Source organism: Amphiura filiformis, chromosome 9, assembly GCF_039555335.1.
Source record: "Amphiura filiformis chromosome 9, Afil_fr2py, whole genome shotgun sequence".
NCBI lineage: Eukaryota > Metazoa > Echinodermata > Ophiuroidea > Amphilepidida > Amphiuridae > Amphiura > Amphiura filiformis.
The window spans coordinates 20,653,343-20,674,692 of record NC_092636.1 but is presented as its reverse complement, the minus strand read 5'-3'; the positions used below and the strand labels follow the sequence as shown (position 1 = coordinate 20,674,692).

The 21,350-nt window shown below is 38.6% G+C and overlaps 2 protein-coding genes across 2 annotated transcripts in view; both read left to right on the top strand.

Annotated features, from left to right (window-relative positions):
• The first annotated feature begins 876 nt into the window (after positions 1-876).
• Positions 877-15,883, top strand: LOC140160291 (alpha-N-acetylneuraminide alpha-2,8-sialyltransferase-like). Its single transcript, XM_072183562.1, has 4 exons — positions 877-986; positions 11,343-11,432; positions 14,474-14,724; positions 15,487-15,883. The coding sequence occupies exons 2-4, from the start codon at positions 11,398-11,400 to the stop codon at positions 15,696-15,698; spliced, it is 498 nt and encodes a 165-aa protein (XP_072039663.1). The 5' UTR covers positions 877-986; positions 11,343-11,397; the 3' UTR covers positions 15,699-15,883.
• Positions 15,884-21,152: 5,269 nt separating this feature from the next.
• Positions 21,153-21,350, top strand: part of LOC140160013 (alpha-N-acetylneuraminate alpha-2,8-sialyltransferase ST8SIA3-like) — a 12,433-nt gene continuing 12,235 nt past the window's right edge. The window contains exon 1 of the mRNA XM_072183281.1: positions 21,153-21,298. Coding sequence (XP_072039382.1) covers positions 21,153-21,298 — 146 coding nt within the window. The remainder of the gene's footprint in view (positions 21,299-21,350) is intronic.

Genomic DNA, 21,350 nt, shown 5'->3' with positions numbered 1-21,350 from the left:
TGCGTTTGCTTTGTAATATGTCCTCCAACTGAAACTATAATACCTATAGTATTGCAATATCGCACAGGGAAATCAGCTCCAAATATTTTTTTTATTTTTTAGTCCAAATATTTCTCATGATATTGATATACATATGAATTGTAATATCACAATTTACTAATATATAAAAAATGAAGCGGCTGATTTTATCCATTATGTTTAAAAACCATTAAATTTGTAATACTTAATTCAGAGGTTTTTTCTGAGAACAACAACAGTATACGTTCTGTGCATTGAGAATGTTTATAGTCCCTTCTCTCAAAGCAGGCACATCTCATTTCATGACGTCAACATTTTTCTAGGTCAAATCTGTCTCGTTCGAAGGAACTCATCGCTTAAGTTGGTTTTTGCGGAATATCAATTTTAAACGTCTTATTTCCTCATAATATTAGCTTGCCAATGATATGATGTTGTCCGAGCAATATATATTGTCACAAACCGCTCACGGAAGTATCCTGCGCCTCCTCGAGCCACTTCCGGTCCTGCCGGGACTCGAACCCACTACCCTGGGATAAAGAGGCGAGCGCGCTAGTGTATAGACCAAAAGAGGACTTCTCCGGCCCCGCCACCTCCGTGACAATATGACCTTTAAATTTAAATGATCAGATTTTCAGTTTTATATACTTGTGACTCCATCTGATCCCATCAAGCAAAGTTACTGTGCAGCTATGTGCCAAAAACGGGTTGAAACGTTAAATGAGCCTTTAAAATAACGATTTTCTTGTTTAAAAACATGTTGGTTACTCTTAGCTCTACTCTTCAAGAAGAATCCACGCAAAATGAATTTTAATGAAAATACTTGTCAGGAATTTCGTATTTTATTCGTACATATAGGTATCACCGTTTGCTGACAGGGTCTTCAACGTCTGTAGTGTAGTAGGGAGTAGTGGAATTCTTTCAAAAAGTAGGTGTGGAAACAAAATCGACAAATCTGATTTTGTCTTCAGGTAAGATATGCCGAAAGATGAATAGTTTATCGATGACTGCAGTACCAAGCTATTTGCTGTCGAAGTGACGTAATAGCAATGGATGAATACAATTTTTGACTATATCGCCACCTGCACGCGGTACCTATGCATTGAACCATATCATGTTGATCACTCGCACCTGTAAGATAAGTATCTTTGAAAAGACATTATGCAGTTACTGTCCGTTTTTCCTATTCAGTGCACACACAGCGCTCCAATTGATGATTGACCTTTAGCTCACTCACTGTACTGAAGGTATAAGCAATAGACTAGTTAGTGGGCTGGAGGGAAAACCCTTCACCCAATAATAGCCATAGAAGCTCACGTGTGAATTATAATGTTCATCCTTAACATACTACAATTTGAAGTAAAAAGTGTCACGGGAAAGCTGTTGTCGAGCTGTTTTTCCGAAGAGAGTCTTCCAAAATTTCATAACAGTCGGCAAATGGTACTCAACAGCTGACTCGAGATAGCTCCAACTTCGAGCGAGCACCATCGTGTGATCGGTTTTATCAATTTTCGCCATAGAAGCTGTAAAAAAACTTCAATTCTTTCCCTCTATGGTCATCTAAAAATGATTAAAATGCGATTTTGGGAAGATTGTTGTCGAGCCCTCCCAAATATGGAGTTCTGACTGCCCGATAAGGAGCTAAAGAATGGAAAAACTTTTTCCAAACCGTGTTAAGTGTAAACATGTTTCTCATTTACTTGTGTGATACGATCACAATACATGTGACAAATTTGACATGAGTTGTACCATCAACATGGATGGATAACAATATGCAGACTTTTGTTCTCATTTCGGAAACAAAGGCCACGCTCAGTATTGTAAATGTGCGTTTGCTATGTAATGGTGCATCCAACTGAAATTATAATACCTATTTCATCACAGCACATTGCGATATCGCACAGGAAATCAGAAACATATGTTTATGGATTTAACCAGGAATATGAGACACATCCCTGATTTAACATAGTTGAGCTGTTTTGAATGAGGTTTATCTTGGTGTACTGGGGTTTAAGTCCTGCAAAGGTCGTGGTGAATTCTGCTGTAGACATGACTGCATAATGAGCGGTATTGTATTTAATCTATGATTGCAAACATACACAGGTGATGAGTGCAACCTGCTTGGAGTGCGGGCGATATAGTCAAAATTGTATTCATCCATTACCGTGGTAGTTAATCCGATTTATTACGTCACTTCGACAGCGAATAGACGAATCCAACAAGCCAAGTGTTGGTCAGAATTCATTCGGCCATTACTGGGGCCCCACCGCAACAAACTGGTGTTGTGACTGCCCAATTGGGTGAATTAAAACCGCTTAAAAATCGATGCTATATTGTATTGTGTTGTAAACTTTCGTTATTCTATTGTCTACGGATCTACACGGGTGATGGAAAGCAGTTTGAAATCTCCGCCAAGGCCGCATTTCACATTTCAGGTGGGATGGACTCGGCGGGACCCAGCTATATGTCATTGAGGTGTAGGAATGCGTGAAACTGGATTCGTATAGACGAATCCAACGAGCCAAGTGATGGTCATAATTCAGTCGGCCATTACTGGATCCCGTCTGCACCAAACTGGTGTTGTTACTGCCCAATTGGGTGAATTAATTCCGCTTAGAAATCGATGTTGAATTGTATTGTGTTGTAAAACTTTCATCATTCTTTTGTCTACGTGTAACACGGGTGATGGAATGCAGTTTAATACCCCCGCCAAGGCCACATGATTTCACATTTTAGGTGGGATAGACCTAAGGGAGGGGGACCCAGCTATGGCTGCCATTGAGGTGTAGGAATGCGTGAAAATGGACTCGTCTATATGTAGGGTCTAATTTTTATATTCATAAAGTGTTTTGCAGGCTGATGTACAAACCACGCGTGGCTTACGGATTATAGGCCTACCCCACCATACTCGTCTTATGTGTATGAGGTCGCGGGTATCAATTCCTAAATAGCCAGCATTACAGGGATATTGAGTTTACTTGGGAAAAGATCTTAATTTAATGAGCAGCATCTGCCGGGAGCATCTGTACCAATACGTGATGTTTTTTCTGAACCCCAATGGAAGGGGACTGCTCTATAATCCGACGCTTCTACAATCCGAAGGTTCTTTAATCCGAAGGTTCGCTAGTCCGAACATGTGTTCATAACATTCGCTAGTCCGAATTTTAAAAGAGGTTCTCTAGTCCGAAAATATTTTTAAAAGAGGTTCTTTATTCCGAATGTTCTTTATTTCGAAGGTTCTATAGTCCGAATTTTAAAAACGGTTCTCTAGTCCGAATATGAAAATTGGCTCTATAGTCCGAATTAAATAACGGGTTTTACAGTCCGAATATATAAATAGGCTCTATAATCCGAATTTTGAAAAAAGGTTCTCTAGTCCGAATTTTTATAACATTAACATATACTGCGCCCTTTAGCTAGATAATAGCAGAGTTTATGGCAAACGGGATGACGCTACTGCTAAAGGGCGCACATCACTAAATGACAACAAAACAAAAATATTTTTAGAGATATTTTGGCCTTTCTGTGGACTAAAAGAGAGGCATGTTATAGCTTAAATAAAGATTTGAGACCTATACACCCCTCAAAAAATCGCAAGATAAAACCATACTTTAATAAACTATTCTATAAACTAATTTGTTTTAATGACTAAATTTGTTTTAATGACAAAAGCCGCAGCATTTACATGGCAGGATGGCGCTATAAAAATTTGAACTCGCCAATGCTCGAATACACCGTAGTGTATTACTAGTATTATATTATATTATAATAACGGAATGAAAAACAGATAAAAATGAAGAAAATATCACCAGAATAAAGATAAAACGTCAATGTACGCTACGAAAAATATCCAGAGAAAGCAGCCGTGCTGAGTTTCAACGGATTTGTATTTAACAATTGGTGATTTGACACTGAAACAAATGATAAAAATAAAATTCGGACTATGGAACCCGTTTACCAATTCGGACTATAAAAGAACATGGTATCCGTTTCGGACTATAGAACCGTTTTGCAATATCGGACTAGAGAACCTTTTTTTTTAAATTCGGACTATAGAGCCTATTTTCATATTCGGACTAGAGAACTGTTTTTGAAATTCGGATTAAAGAACCTCTTTATATACAGTGCACAACTTATAAGTTCCCCCTAATGCTTTTTGAAATAAATCGAAAATTATTTAACGAAATGTAAAATTGTAAAAAGTTATGAGTAACCTTATTTGTTTTACAAATCTGGGCCAATTTGTAGTGTCACACATCATTGCGTTTGGCCACAATGGTTCATTATGTAAAAAAGAGGGAGTTTTAAAAGTTGCACCTGAGTCCATAGGAGTCAATTGTCAAACAATACAGTATGTTAGGCCTGTCCATGTGTTTGTAAAGAGATAACGTGGTGAAAGACAATTTCAGATACAACTTATGAAAATCGTAATGTGTAAGTCAAATTTGTTTGGGAAACGAGCACAACATAATTTATTGAAACGCAATAACTTACCAGACATTTTTCGACGGGTTTCAGCCAGATTCACTATAGACATGTCCTGACGAACAGTCTTGACACGTCGACGAGGTACTCTCGGCTGATTTTTCACCTCTCCTGTCAACTGAAATTGTATTCTCAATTTTCGAATTGCATTAGGCCCAACTCCCATACGACGAGCAATTTCTTTCACCGGTACATTTTCATCCAGCAAACCTATTGCTCTACGGCGAGGAAAATTCGGACAAACGCGGCATTATTAAAATGTGACTTTTCACATGTGATGAACTACTGGCGATGTGGTCTACTCTCACTGCAGTACATATCCCTTCCATCTCAGACATTTATCATTAAAAAGAAAAGAATAAAACAACTGCTTTGCTTTTCAAGAAGAAGAAGAAGAATGCCAAAGATTAAGTTTTCTTTTACAAACACATGAATATCCCTGGCCTACTGTATTGTTTGAGAATTGAGTCCTATGGACTCAGATGCAACTTTTAACACTGTTTAAAACGGTCTCCTTTTTTTACATAATGAACCATTGTGACTGAACGCAATGACGTGTGACGCTAAAATTTGGTCCACATGTGTAAAACAAATAAGGCTACCCATATCATTTTACAGGTTTGCATTTTGTCAAATAGTTTTCGATTTATTAAAAAAAATATGTAGGGGGGAACTTATAAGTTGTGCACCCTATATATTCGGACTGGGAAACCTTTTTTAAAATTCGGACTAAAGAACCTTCGAAATAAAGAACCGTCGGAATAAAGAACCTTCGTAATAAAAAACCGTTGTAACAAAGAACCTTCGGACTAAAGAACCGTCGGAATAAAGAACCGTCGGACTATTAGATTCCACCAAATGGAATACAATCTTTCTTGGGTTATACAGGATTCCAGGTTGTCAAGCAATACAATTAACCATTGTCTTACGAAAGTATGTTTTTAGCTTATGCTTTACTAAGGGTCTGGGGGTTGTACCAACCCTCCTTGTATTTATAATCCAAATCCCAATTTTGTTATATTTGCTACCACATGATAGCTACGTGGAGGGCAAGCAAACAAATTTGTTTGGCCTATAGTAGTACATTATCCGCTGAGTGCACCAAATCCGCGTAACTTCGGAGTAAACTAGTCTAGTAAGTTGGCGAGTATCTCGCATTTTGTGACTTCCAAATCGGCGTAAGTTACTAGACTAGTAAGTACTATTGTTATTTACTCGGCAACTTACTCTTCATCTTTTGCGGAGTAAGTTGGCGAGTATCTCAGAATTTCGTGACTTCCAAATGTGCGTAAGTTACTAGACTAGTAAAGTTACGCCGCAGCTATTGTTATTTACTCGGCAACGTACTCTTCATCCTTCGAGGAGTAAGTTGGCGAGTAAGCAAATAGATTCATAGATAGAGGAGAAAATCATTGATATAGACGAGATTTTTAAAGTAAATAATAAGATATTTCGCAATAGAGCGTATTCTGCGCGTGGAGCGTCTCGTATGCGGCGCCACAAACCTTTCGTATAGGCCTACTAACGGAACGTTCAGTCTTCAGTCTTCAGTCGGTACTCCAAAATAGCAGCCTTGAAGGCTAAACTAGGAGGTAACTTGCCGATGACCTCTCGGCCGGTGCAGTGTCAACTTAAGGTGCAGAATAAAGAAACTCAGGAGACGGGTGCCATCAAACAGGTGTATAATACAGGAAAACGTGCTGGTGCGGATGCTGTGCTGCTATTTAGAGACTTCTGAGGCTGGGTGGTGGACGCATCTCCCTAAGAACTGGGAGTGCTGCCGACCGGAACGTCTGGATGGATGGAGCATTGACTGCAACTGAAGGGAGTCTGTTCCAGATACGGACCGTCCGTGGATAAAATGAGTATCCATAAGCATCTTTTGAACTTGGTTGTTGGTACTTGAAGTTGTGCTTGTTACGGCTTGAAAAAGTTGAAAGTTGGAGATATGGTGGAAATTGGATGTTGACCAGTTGGAATTGTATCTTGTAGAACATGGTAGCTTGGCTCATCAGACGTCTTAAGTGAAGTGTATCCCATTGTAGGTTTTGAACTAGAGGAGTTACCGAGGTTGTTCTCCGGTAGTCTGCATGCACGAAACGAGCAGCCTGGCGTTGAACATGTTCCACCCGGTTGATGTCACATTGGGTGTATGGATTCCATGCCTCTCCACTGTATTCCAGTTGGGGGCGAACCAGCGACAGGTAAGCTCTCTCCTTCACCTCTTTGCTGCAAGCAGATAACGTTCTCCTCAGCATACCCAGGGTGCGGCTGGCTTTAGAAACCGTCTTCTGGCAGTGAGTAGTCCAGCTGAGGTCATCTGATATTGTGACCCCTAGATAAACATGCTGTTTAACTCTTTGAAGATCCGCTCCCTTGATGAAATATTGATGGAGGCTAGGTTTCTTCTTTAGAGTAATGGACATGATGGCACATTTGTCAACATTGAAACTCATTAACCAGGTATCCGCCCAGGTAGATAGGGTGTCGAGGTCATTTTGCAAAGTTATATGATCTGATGGGTCTTTTATTTCTTTGTAAATTATGCTGTCGTCCGCAAAGAGACGTATTTGTGAGCTAAGATGCTGGTTGATGTCGTTTATATAAATCAGAAAGAGCACTGGGCCCAAAACTGACCCCTGGGGCACGCCGGATGATACATCCTCCCAACTGGAGTGGCTGCCATTGACTGAAACTGCTTGCTTTCTTCCGTTCAGGAATGAATTAATCCAGCCGAGTGTGGGACCACTGATGCCATAGTACTCCAATTTGACTGCCAGCCTACGGTGGGGGACCTTGTCAAACGCTTTACTGAAATCAAGCAGGACAAGGTCCGTCTGACTACGATGGTTGAGTGTAGACGCCCAATCATGAGTGGAATCGAGGAGTTGGGTTACTGTTGACAACTTTTCCCTGAAGCCGTGCTGGTTGTCCAGAAGGATGCTGTTGTTGGAGAGATGTTTGGCAATATGGCTGAGAATTACATGCTCCATGATTTTGCAGCAGATGCACGTAAGCGAGATTGGTGTGTAATTCCCGGGATCGGATTTAGCTCCTTTCTTGTACAAGGCGGTGACCAAGGCTTTGCTCCAGTCATCAGGCATCACACCCTGGTCGTAAGACTGTTGGAAGAGAAACTGCATAGCCGGGGCCACTTCGGTTGCTACCGTTTTAAGTAGTTTTGCCGGAAGTTCATCAGGACCGCAGGCCTTATGAGGTTTTATTTCTTCAAACTGTTTAGCCACGCCTTCCACACCAATGGTTAAGTTCGAAATGATTGGAAAAGGTGATGAACCTTTGCTGGGGATGTTTGATGGGTCTTCACAGTTGAAAACAGATTTGAACTGTTGGTTGAGAGCGTGCGCTTTCTCGGTATCAGAGGTGCAAAGTTTACCATCAGATTTCAAAGGAGGAATTCCTATGCTCTCAGTGCGCATAAGTTTAATATATGACCAGAAGGTCTTTGGGTTATCTTTGAGGCTACCACCAACGACCTCGTTGATATATCTGGTGTGACCATTACGCACTAGCTTTGCAGTTTTATTGCGCTGGTGTCTAAATGCAGACCAGTCACTTTGGTTGTTGGATTTTCTGGCCTTGGTGAAGAGTTTGTCACGCTTCCTCATGTGATTTTTGATGTTATGATCGATCCAGGGAAGGTGACGCTTTCCACCACTGATTTTTGAAGGAACATGTTTGTGCATGATTTGGGTCAGATTGTCTTTGATTTGCACCCAATTTGAGTTCACAGTTCTGAGATGCGGGTTGGAAGCTAAAACTCCTCAGTGAATAACTTTGCATCTTCCTTTAGTTTCTCATCATTTGCCTTACGAAAAATGAACACCTTCCTTGGAGGTTTTGTCTGGTGGTGTGGTTTTGCGTTGATGGTGAATAGCACGATATTGTGATCAGATTGGGATTTGGATTTGAGGTAACAATCAAATCCAAGATTTTTCCGGAGACTGGTCTTGTGATGTCCCGGACTAATTGCGCAAGAGAGTTGTCCATAAGAAATTGCAAAAACTTTTCATGGATAGCTTTGGTTTTCTGAATAGTGGGCCTCCATGTCTCCCAATCTATGTCACCAAAATTGTAGTCACCTCCCATGATGAGGTTAATATGTTGGCGCGGATGTTTAGACATGAGACTTGATAGAGAATGATTGAGATCTTCTAATGATGGAATGCCACCCTTGGGTTGTCTATAGATGCTGGCTAAGAACAGTGACTTAGCATTGGCAAAGTGCAAGTTTGCCCAAATTATTTCACTATTTGAGTCAAGCTCGGGCATCTCAGTGGTGATGAGAGAATGTTTAAAGCCCAAGAACACACCTCCCCCGTCTGTGTCTCTATCTTTTCTTAATATGGAGTAGTCTTCAGGAAAGACTGAGTATGTGGCAATAGATTGGTCTATCTTGGTTTCGCATCCCATTATGATGTCTGGGTCATGGGTTGCGATAATAGCACGGAATGCAGCTTGTTTATCACGACCTTTAATACCATTGCAGTTCATAATCAAAGCTTTCAGGTTGTGTTTTTGTTTTTGTCTTGATACAAGATTTCCGACTAGTACTCTGGGTAGCACTTTTAATTGGAGTGGAAGTGCGAGGATGGATAGAGCTATCAAAGGATAACTCTATGTCTGAGTCTTCACAACAATCTGATAAAGCATTAAAGCTATTTTCCAATTCAAAGCTAGCCTTGCTAAAAAAGAGGCTAGTTGAGCTAAAGTTTGGGAGTCCGCACTGACAACAGATCCATGATATGCTCTCCTTTGGCATGATGTTGAAATACATGTAGTCCGAAACGCCAGCGCAATTTTGGTTAAGGTTGGTCTTAACCCCAACAACCCTGGAACTATGGAAACCTCATAACTGCTAAATTGTAGGCCTATATAAAAGTGCAAATATTTAGAACGGCAAAAACCTTAGGAAACAGTATATCAAAAGCGATGAGATCCAGGTTGCTACTAAGAAAAATATTATCACCCGAAATGCTGGAGATGTCATCTATTCTTGGAAGGGCGAACAAGGCAGTTGGAAGGTGGTGATCATCGTTAATTAGTATTACCAATCATCAATCAATCATTCAATCAATCAATCAATCAGTCAATCAATCAATCAATCAATCAATCAACCAATCAATCAATCAACCAATCAATCAATCAATCAATTATCAGTCAATCAATATTCATTCCCTGTGACGTGTCACATAGTGATTATCGAATGCATGTTGGATAGCAGAATTATAGTAGGCCTACCATTTAAATTTGAATTAATTATTATAAAGTCCAGTTATTTTATGCGTTTATGCCTTAATACATATATGACAATTACATTCAACTGCACATTCGAATCTATACAAATAATTATTTTCATGTCTGGGAAACATGTTTTCAAAACTCAAAATATCTTCTATCTCTAATATAAATTATTTTATTTCAGGATCTCCCCACGATTCAAGAATTAGGAATAATTGCAAGTTTTGTGCCAAATAAATTTTGAGGAATTACATGCCCCGCTATCCCACCACTGGGGCACACATCCGGTTGATACTTGAATAGAATAGGCCTACTAATAAAATATCTGACAATCGTGGGCATATATAGTAATACTATATCCACGATTGTCAGATATTTTGGCCAAATTGAAAACAATTTCGCGTCATTGTTACAAAATAGGCCTATCTTACAAAAAAAAAAAACTAAAAAAAAAACTTGCGCTTCATCTAGATGAAATTTGTGATGTTTTTGAAAAATGCAAACCTTTATACTAAAATTGTATATAAACATCATAAATGGGGAGCCATTATTATACAAAAGGCCTCAATATGAGACTCATATTTGCGTCTTATTATGACGTATGGTCATTTGAACTGAGTACTAAAGTTAGTCTTTGCGGGGGTACCCCTTTTAATGACTAAAAAGAACCTAACAAAAGAAAATGTCAACACCCTAAAACCAATCCCCTAAAAATCTCAACCTCTACCCCATAGTTTAAAATTGACAATTGCCCGGTAAACACACAATTTTACCCTTGGCGAAAACAATGTAAACTTGAATATTGGCATAGTAAACAAAAAATATCACTTTAATTTTGGGGATAAAATGGTGTACAATTGAAAATGATTTTCGCGTTTCATGAGTAATTATCACAAGAACACAAGACCAAAATGATGTCCACCAGATTTTTTTGTCTTTACCCCTCCTACAACTGACTGAACATGTAAACTACTTAGACCCCGAAAGTTATTTTACAAAAACTATACGGCTGTATCCCCCACCCCAGCGGGCTATGCCCCTCTGTGACAGAATAAATAAACCTATAGGCCTACTTACTACAAAATCACAAGGCACGCAAAATATGGGTATTTTGTTTGTACCGGGGTATTTCGTGACATAACACTGCCTATTGTTAGTATTGAAAAGCAATTGACTACGTAAGACCGCGTGGTTAAAAACGTGATATTAAAGGTGCTGATTCGGATTTTCTGCTCCATTAACTAAGATACTAAAGAAGTAGTTATTCGCCAGTTGCGCTTCAGAGCAAGTCCCAAAAATACTAGTTTAGTAAGATGCTCGGCAGTTGCGGAGTAACTACTAAAGAAGTAAGCTACTAAACTAGTAAGTTACGCGGATTTGGTGCACTCAGCGGATGTCTCGTGCAGGTGGTTGCCCCCCCTGTTATTCACACAACGAAATATGTTTTATTTCGGGCGTAACATTTTATTGAGGCTATGATATGATATGAGATACAATGATCCAAAGTTAGAGGATGAGGCTGTAGATCTATTCACACACCTTTAAAATAACATGTGTCTTATTTTCCCAATATTTTGATGTAGAACTAATTACGCTCCAACAAGAGGTTTTGCAAAAGATGTTGGCTCGAAAACCAATATGACAAGTTTGAATGGTGGTGCATTACTAATACGGTAAGATAATATGTATTAGATACTTTTTGGGGAAATTATTATTCGTGGACATTATTTACAAGGTTCTAAAACAAATCCAATAAAGTAGGTGATGTTGACATACCTCAATGACGTTTCGTGCTGTAACAGCACTTTCTCAAATTGAATGACCAGATTTGACCTTTCTCGACTGTTGCTTCCTGTTGGTAGCTGACGTAGATGGCGCTGTTAGTAACTGGTCATATATGCAGGCGGTGATGGAAGCGATATCGCCAATTTTGAGGTCGCCATTGGATTAACACATAATCATGAAATCTTCACAAAAAATTCTAAATTTGTTATGTGGTGTCAAAGCAAAATGATCTTACTCTAAAACCGTCGGGGTACGACAATGTACCACACTGCAAGTATGTTAATTTTCCATTTGTAATTGCTAACCGTGTGATTTTGAATGGGGCTGTCAGCCCTGTATCTTCGCCAGCCTCGTACGTCACGTGTTGCGCTTCCTATGCCGCCTGCATATATGTGCGGAAGGAAGTAGTTGCCACAATCCCTGTTGAGTGTATTAACCTGTCCCCTCTTTCGTATTCAAATTGATTCATTTATGGGTCAGTCCATATCAAAACAGATTGAGTGTACACCCACCCTCTTGGATTTTGCTCTCCTTTGGCTCAGGGGTACCTTTCATGGATCCCTAGGTGAGGTCACAAGAAAAAATTCAAATTCCATTTCGTTTGCGAATGGCGGGCAATCAAAGTTTGGCGACCTCGACCAAAATTGGGAATTTAAGGGGTCCAAATGACAAAGTGCTCTCTTTGAGGGGCACTTTCTTCTTAATTGAATCAGTTGTGATCCTCTTGTTGAATGTGGTCACTCACTGGCTGTGTCTGAAATACCTAATGCCAAAAAAGATAGATTTCGGAATTTCGTTGGGATTTCAGAGGGGGTCAAAATCAGCACTTCGTACTGTTCAATCAAATTATCTTGATTTTGAAGGACCCATGATAATGTCACAGTGCACTTATAGGTCCTAATTATGTTCAGAATGGATTAACCATATGCCAATGTCTATGAGCAATTAAAAAAAAAGAGAAATTTCTAGACCCCTACAGAATTTTAGGCCACCCCTAAAGTGTTCAGCCACAAATGGCGCTTAAAATCGGCAAACTTTGACCCCTAATAACTTTAGGTGTACACCAGACATGCCAGATATGAATTTCTAGTCTTTTGCATCTGAAAGAATGTAGTTTAATGTCACTAGGAACATAAGATTTGTTTTGTATTTTTTGTGTTTTAGTATTAAGTTGACGCTTTCAAAAATAGTCATTTTTGCCTAACATACCATGCATACAGGATACGGTACAAAATGCCAATTTTAGTATGATATTTTTTTATATTTTTGATCACTTTATAGCCATTTGTATTATTTATCCTGATATTTCAAGTTGCTTTTGAGTCAAGTAATAAGAAAAACTACTTTCTAATCCTCTGTATGGATTTTTAAGGGGGTCAAAAATGCACTTCCTGGCAACGATGCACATGCAAAGTACAGGTTATGGGGGTCAAATTTTCAGAATGCTCCCAATTATGTCAAGCAATATATCAAATTACTCGTATGGTCATGAGGATTCCAAAAATGTATAGTTTGTTATGTGTCAGACCTTTCAGGAGGGCGCTATGACGAAAAATGTTCATAGGTCAACGACCTTTTGAATTCTGACCATAGTTAACAACGTTCTGATTTTGGTAATTTTGGTGTCTAATTATATATGTTTTCTTGCATGAGAAATACAACTAAGCAAATTAATAAACTATACAAGTAACCGATGACCCTCTTTTGCAACATGGCTGCCAAAAGCATCCATATTGTATTAAGGAGGTCATTGGTTCCTTGTACAGTTTTTTAAGTTGCGTAGCTGTATTTCTCATGCAAGAAAACATAATTAGACACCAAAATCCCCCAAATCGGACGTTGTTAACTATGTAATAACAGGATAAATAAGACAATTTGCTATAAAGTGATCAAAAATAGAAAAAAGGGTATGTTGAAATTGACATTTTGTACCCATAACCTGTACATTATTAGTCAAAATTGGGATTTTGGGACCATCAACTTAGTATCAAAACACAAAAATACAAAACAAATCTTATGTTCCTAGTAACATTAGACTACATTCTTTCAGATGCAAAAGACTAGAAATTCATATCTGGTGTACACCTAAAGTTATTAGGTGTCAAAATTTGCCGATTTTAAGCGCCATTTGTGGCTGAACCACTTTAGGGGGCCTAAAATTCTGTAGGGGTCTAGAAATTTCTCTTTTTTGAATTGCTCATAGACATTGGCACATGGTTAATCCATCTGAACATAATTAGGACCTATAAGTGCACTGTGACATTATCATGGGTCCTTCAAATCAAAGATAATTTGATTGAACAGTACGAAGTGCTGATTTTGACCCCCCCCCCTGAAATCCCAACGAAATTCCGAAATCAATCTTTTTTGGCATTAGGCATTTCAGACACAGCCAGTGAGTGACCACATTCAAAAAGAGGGTCACAACTGATTTAATTAAGAAGAAAATGCCTCTCAAAGAGAGCGCTTTGTCATTTGGACACCTTAAATTCCCAATTTTGGTCAAGGTCGCCAAACTTAGATGGCCCGCCATTCGAAACGAAATTGAATTTGAATTTTTTCTTGTGACCTCACCTAGGGGTCCATGAAAGGTACCCCTGAGCCAAAGGAGAGCAAAATCCAAGAGGGTGGGTGTACACTCAATCTGTTTTGATATGGACTGACCCTTAAGTGTCTTCTTTTCCTGTTGGTTTCAATGTGTCTAATTTTGGCTTCGACCCATCCAATCACGTGGTTCTCCTCAGCGACATGATCTGTAAGAGCAGATTTCTTGGGGCGCTTCAGCATCTTATATATGGGTCAAACTTTAAAAAGGTATACTTCATTGTGTAAAAAACTGATTATTATTAATTTATTAATTTGATTGGAGACTCGTGTTTGACCACAATAAATGCATCTTAAAATCACTTTTTTCTTCAATTGATTATAGGAACCGCAGGATGAAATGTTTAGCCAATCACTCCCATTTCAATCCAAACATTACAAAATATGTGTGGCTCCGTATACCGCTATCACATAATAACAAAGCAGTTCAGTTGATAACATCAAAGGATGCATGTCAAGTGTTCAAGCCTTCAGAGGGACAAGTAATCTTAGGGAACCCAAATTTTGAAACTGCGATTCTAAAATACTGGCGACGATATGGGATTGCAAACCAAGGCCACACTACGATAACCGGAGGTAAGACAAGGAACGAAAAAGAGGAACATGATAATATCATGTTCCTGTCTCTCTCTCCCCCTCTCCCTCTTACGTATATACGTAAGAGGAAGAGAGAGAGAGAGAGAGACAGAGAGTGAGGAGAGAGAGAGAGAGAGAGAGAGAGAGAGACAGATGGAGGGAGAGAGGGAAGGAAATGGGAAGGGGGATGGGGAGAGGAAGAGAGTGGGAGAGGTAAGAGACAGAAGAAGCTTCGAAGAAGAGAGAAAGAGGGTGATGGTAGGGGAGAGAGAGAGAGAGAGAGGAGAGAGAGAGAGCGATCGAGAGAGAGAGAGAGAGGGGGGAGAGAGAGAAGGGAGAGATAAGTAAGAGACATGGATGGGGAGAGAGCGAGAGAGACAGAAAGGGGTAAGGGAGGGAGATTGAGACAGAGAGGAAAGAGACAAACATACAGGCCGACGGAGGGACAGGCAGACAGAGAGACAAAGACAGGCTAGTTGACTGAAATGGAGAGAGCGAGGACTGTTCTGGTTCCGCTGTGTCTTTTTTTTAGGCCTATACTTCCTGTCCTACGTTTTCTCTTGTTTTTCATTTTGTTAGTCTGTCTCTATATTACTCTGATATCTCCATTTCAACACGTTTTTCCCATAGCAATGAACATTGAAATTTTCTTTGTTTCGTTTCGTCTGTAACCTTTTTTTTTAATTGTATTTGGTTAACTTAAGTTTACAGATAAAGAATATTAATGTTTGTTCGTTTCTTTTCCATACTTTCTTTATACAGGTTTATATGTACTATCGCATGCCCTTTTTATGTGCAATCACATCAATCTTTATGGATTCTGGCCGTTTTCGTCATTCATGAATAATAATCAAATAAAGTATCATTACTTCGATAAGGGAAGACGAGGAAGAACGCACACATGGAACGCTGAGTTTGAAATGTTAATGCGATTACACGATGCAAGAATTTTAAATTTGAATATATTTTGTTAGTGAAACACGTTTGAGTCTACTTATATTATGGTATAATTAACAATGCGTTGCAGTTGGTGAGTCGGCTGTGTTGTGCTGTTCCACAGGGATCTGTAACCGGTCCTATTGACTTAACATTCTGCAACCAGGAACTACCAGTTGTTGTCAATGGCGTCAATCCTTCTTGAAAAGTGTTTGTGTGTGGATGTAGGGGGTGGGGGTGGGGTTGAGGGGATTTGGCCCGAATTGCTAACAAATGGCTGAAGAGAACAAAAAGTATCTCATTTTATCCCCCACCGGATTAACACCCTTTGCTGTTATGCTGTTACACAGGGTTCTATTTGGGACCCTTTTATATTATGGACGTCTAGAAGATGATATATCAGATGATGAGCTATTATAAAAGTGTATACCTTCACATTCAGGACGTTTTTTTTCGCAGAGCAAACGCACGCTCATCTAACCTTTGAGCTTGGGGAAGGATATATGGGCCACAATGGAAGAGTACCGGTACATACCCATGACATAAAGACATCCTGCTCCAACTCGTCTCTTGTTGGACAACACCAAAACAGAAATGTGCATATGTTCTATATCGCATTTCATGCACATTATGTTTTGTTATGAGAAAAAGTTGTCTGAAGAGTGGCTCCCATGAGCATCTGAAAGAACAATTATGTTGCTGTAAAGTAAGCTAAGTTGAATACATTACAAGTGAAGTGTTAAGGCCCGGGCGGGTTGGAAGCTAACGTGAACTAGGGTTTTGTCACTCAAACATATTGAGACAAATAAAGCTGACACACAAAAGACTCAAGAGGAATGGTTTGCGTTCTACAAAGGAGATCCCAAGCCATGGCTTGATATAAGGGGTGTCATTTCCATCCCACATGTATGATGTTTTCGGAAGAGAAACGCTGAAATTGATTGATTGACATTAACTCAAAAGCCGTAAGAGCTTAAATACGATTATTGGCTTCCTTGATTCTGCAAAGTGCACTGCAGTTTTTAATTAAATACCTAAAACTGAAACAACATGGCTCCTTGTATCCTTCTTACCCCAAGGATTATGTTTTGTACCGTTAGAACATTTCTTGAATTGAAATACAGGATGTATCAAAATGATTGGTATTCATCAATTTTGATGTTTTTTCGCTGTCGTAGTGCATGTTAGTAACCATTGGTTACTGATCCAAGCCTGGGCTCATACACCTATTCCGAATTTTGATATGCCATAGGCTATGTGTTGTGATCATTTCGATCAGTGGTTCGTAACAAAAAAGCGTGATCCAGTTGTTCTAGCAACGGTTATATTCTAACGTGCACTACGACAGCGAATTGAAAAGTCTGCCTCTTCCAAATACAACATTATATACTCTTAAAATGCCAGAATTTAAAGTTATGACGTGCTATAGGCCTATCTACAAATTATATGGATCTTATAATGTTAAAGTTTGATGTGTAAGAATCATCCATTAGGCGCATGAAAGTCGATTCCGAGTTTATCGTCCCCCGCCCGCGTCACTTTTTGGAAACCAAAAATACCCGCGTCAAATTTTCAAAAATGCCAAAATAATTCATTATTTTCAAATTATCAGTGTTTTCACCAGTTTTAGTAATTGGAAACATATATTTTTGTTTGTAAAACATATAAATTCATAACTTGGAAGCAAAACCAGGCTCTTATCTAACTTTCTAGTCCCTGCCCATATAAAAACATGTTTATAACTCACACGTATGAGTTTGGGTTTAAATCAACATGCATTTTAGGTCAATAATGAACTCTGATGAAATAATGAAAAATGAAAAAGTCACCTCATCAACATGGGGAAAAAAATGGACGATAAACTCGGAATTGACTTTCATGGGCCTTATCAATGAAAACTGAGTACCAATTATTTTGATACAGGTTGTAGTGGTCCCATACATAATGTTGAATGTCCACATCAACGTGCCGTGCTATTCAATAAATTTGCTAAATCTTTCAATCTTTCATTGACAAGATTCACAATAATACGTAATAATGTTTAGCGCTCATTACAACGACCACGGTGTTAATTAAGCTGATTCTAAGCAAAATGAATTCTGGATTTTTTACGGAGAACCCCATCCTCTCATTTTGCAGTTTTGGGCATGTTAATCATAGTAAAAAACCCTGCAAAATCTCATCACTTTTGAAAGTAGTTTAGAGGGAGCTACTAAACTCACTCTAAACTTCCCGAGTTACGTGCACAAACATGAACATTTTGCATGTGAAGTTAATGGGACATTTGTTGTTGTTAGACCCTCCCTCGGGTCCACGGATAACGACTGGTACTGTAGACTATATAACATTAAAAATCAACCCAATACATGAGGAAACAGCGTTCACTGGACCAAGGATTATGACTGGACTTTCGCGTTCATAATACGAGTAGGCTATACATGTTTCTACCATGGAAGAAATCTCTTTCTTCCATGGTTTCTACATTGCTGCATGGTTCGACTGTGTGTGTAATCAGTGACGTCGATTTGTGGATGAAGAGGAATGGGTTTTTGGCATTGAGAAAACTAAGGGGTGGGGGTTAGGGTTACAGGACTTTGGCATTTTTTTCATTGGGCATTATGTAATTATTTATTGTTACATTATCCAGAGATGGAACCGAACCGAGACGGTGGGTCAGTCTAGTTGTTGTCTGCTATTTTTGTCGACAAAAATTCATTGACTATACCTCATGACTATAATTATGTGTTAGGTATATTATTTACTCTGCAAATGCATGACAATTATCCTTGCAGATGTACAGCTTTTAAAAAGCATTGTCATGAGCTGTTTAGTGGTGTCCCGTGTACTGCTGTACCCCACTTGGAGGAATTTCTATAAATTGCGTCTATCTGGAATTTGATGGAACTCGTTTAATTTAATTTTTATTTCTTAATTGCTTTAAAAACCTTTAAATCTGCACCTCTTAATCTTCCTCATGCTGAGTTGCTAGCGATATGAGGAAAAACAAATTAATTTTTAGTGGTTTGCCAAAATTGGCAAAACATCCTAAGATTTCCCATGCAAAAGCTCTCAGAATGAATTATGTGTAATATGTAATACGATATAGGCCTATGCATGGTGAGTTATATCCCAATATAGTTTATGATTAACATGCAATGCCGGCGTCAGAAATGTTTTACCGCGGGGATGGAGTAGGCTATAGGGGTAAATTTCCGGGTGAAGAAAAGAACCTAAAAATTTGTTCTAAATTGAATTGGGCCATTAAGGAGCGCATCATTAGATTTCCTGGGAGAAAGAAATAAGGAGAAAAATGCACATGATAATTTATGCAGTAGAAAGTGGTAAGCATTCAGGAAGCGATGGGGCTATATACGGTAATAGGCGGATAAAAACGCAAAATGCTATAATTAACTTCTGTATAAAGTTCCATCCTATAAATGCTCTCTTCAGTAGATAGCGAAAAAGACACCCATGACCCATGAAACATTATATACCAAAAGACTTTTAAAAACGTGTTCTGTTGAATGTATGAATTAATTTCTGTAAATACTATCTCCAGTAGATAGCAATAAACAGCCATAAAACATCAAAACGTGACAAATCCCTTTCACTATAGGGGCACTAAAGTTTAACGGTTCGTATAGAACAGATGTTTCAAATGGAGAAATCATAATTATATCAAAATGTTCAGAAGAGTCTGAAAAAACTTTTCTCTGGAAAATATATCATAGGCATGAATGCTGAGCTGCAAATAAGGCGTAAACGACAACAACTGATTTTAAACCTTCTGAAGACTTTTGTTGTAATCATGGTAATAAAGAGAGCTGTATATCCGAGACCTGGTGTAGGCTTAAAATATAGATAAACTAATGCAAACGGGGGCTGTAAAAAGATTCAGGACCGGTTCAGGAAGCTGCTATATAATAATTGACCGAATGTCGTATTAATAACACACTTCTATATTATATAGACTCGTCGTAAATGCTATCTTCAGTAGATAATAGCTAAAGCATGCACATGCGTAGAACATCAAAATATACAAAAAAAAGCATAATGGTGAGCTATATAACAAGGCTAAAACGATAACAACTGATGATAACAATTCTGAGCCAGACTTATATATATATGGATACAAAGAGCTGAAGAGCCAGCATGACCGGGACATTATGGCATGGTTTCTCGAACCATCGTTAGTTGTCAGGCTTCCTAAACCATTAAGCCCATTAGTCTATATATACCAGAGATGTAAATTTTTGGAGTTCAGTTCATGCAGTGTTGGAATGCGGTTCAGGGTTTCTCCCAAAATAGGCCTATGCATCAAAATACAAAACTTTTTAAAGTTTGTGCAACACTGAGGGATAATTCTGGTTGAATGTTTATTTTTGGCATTTTTTAAATGGTTCTTTGCAGGAAATAGCAATTTTATTGAATAATTATTATAGCTAAGAAAGAACGAATTGCAAAAAGTAATTATATTCTCCCCGAACCCGCTCAAAATTTCTCTCTTGTATTCCCAATATTCTCTTAAAATGTAATATTTCAACCTTATATGGTTCAAGTTTTAAAAAAATAGATTCAAGACCCCGAAAAATGTTTTCGGGTTCCCCTCTTCTTCATATTTCTCCCTCTACTCTGCCTGCGAGAATACGGTCCCTTAAGGCTGCGATCACATAGAAGTAGGCCTATACGGTATACGGTATTCGCTATTCGCTATACGAAATACGCTCATTCGATCAGGCTGAGTTCACATAGGAGTATACTATGTGAACTTAGCCTGATCGAATGAGCGTATTTCGTATAGCGAATAGCGAATACCGTATACCGTATAGGCCTACTTCTATGTGATCGCAGCCTAATGAACGTGAAATACGATATTGGTGTAGGGCTAACCGATATATCGATAAGTTTGTATTAATATTTAATTAACTTCGAATGAGACCGATGGATATGATCAATAAGTCCTGTCCACAACAAGTATAGGCCTACTCCGGACACCATACTATCGGTGCTGTCACGATTGATTTTATTGCTACTATAGGCCTGCCATACTATGGCTTGCCGTAGGCCGTATCATCCATGAATGATGAAGACAATTTTACCAGTTAAAAAAAAAAAAAGACTACGGTATGATATTTATGCCACAAAATAAACCTTCTAAAACAGACAAAAATCCCGCAAAACCTCATTTAAAACATCGCAATTTAAAGAGTTTAAAAGAAGATACACGTGATATTATTTTGCACGACCGGCATTCCATAGCACACACTTTCCAATAATTTTGTTTTCCAGTTAGTCGATAATTGATGGCAGAGTTTGATTAATAATGATTTTAGATACGGAAGAAAAATAGCAGAATAATTTTCATGCAACTGCTTTTATAAGTAGCAGTTATCATGGTTATAACTCTACGAAATAATTTACAAACATGAAAAGGAATGGATGCTTCTAAATACAAGTTTTCAATTTTCATATCCACGCTGATAATTGTGTTAATGTCGGTTGGTTACTATGCGTGGACGCTGTCTGATTCTCAGGTTTTCTCTTTCGATAAGTCATTTGCCCGACTGTCGAATTCGGCGTATTTTAGAACTAGAGCTTTGTCTGTTTTGAGAAAGGAGAGCTTGGAAAACAAAACAAGGTAAGGTTATATAATATTATATAATGATGTATATTATGATGTTGAAAGTCAG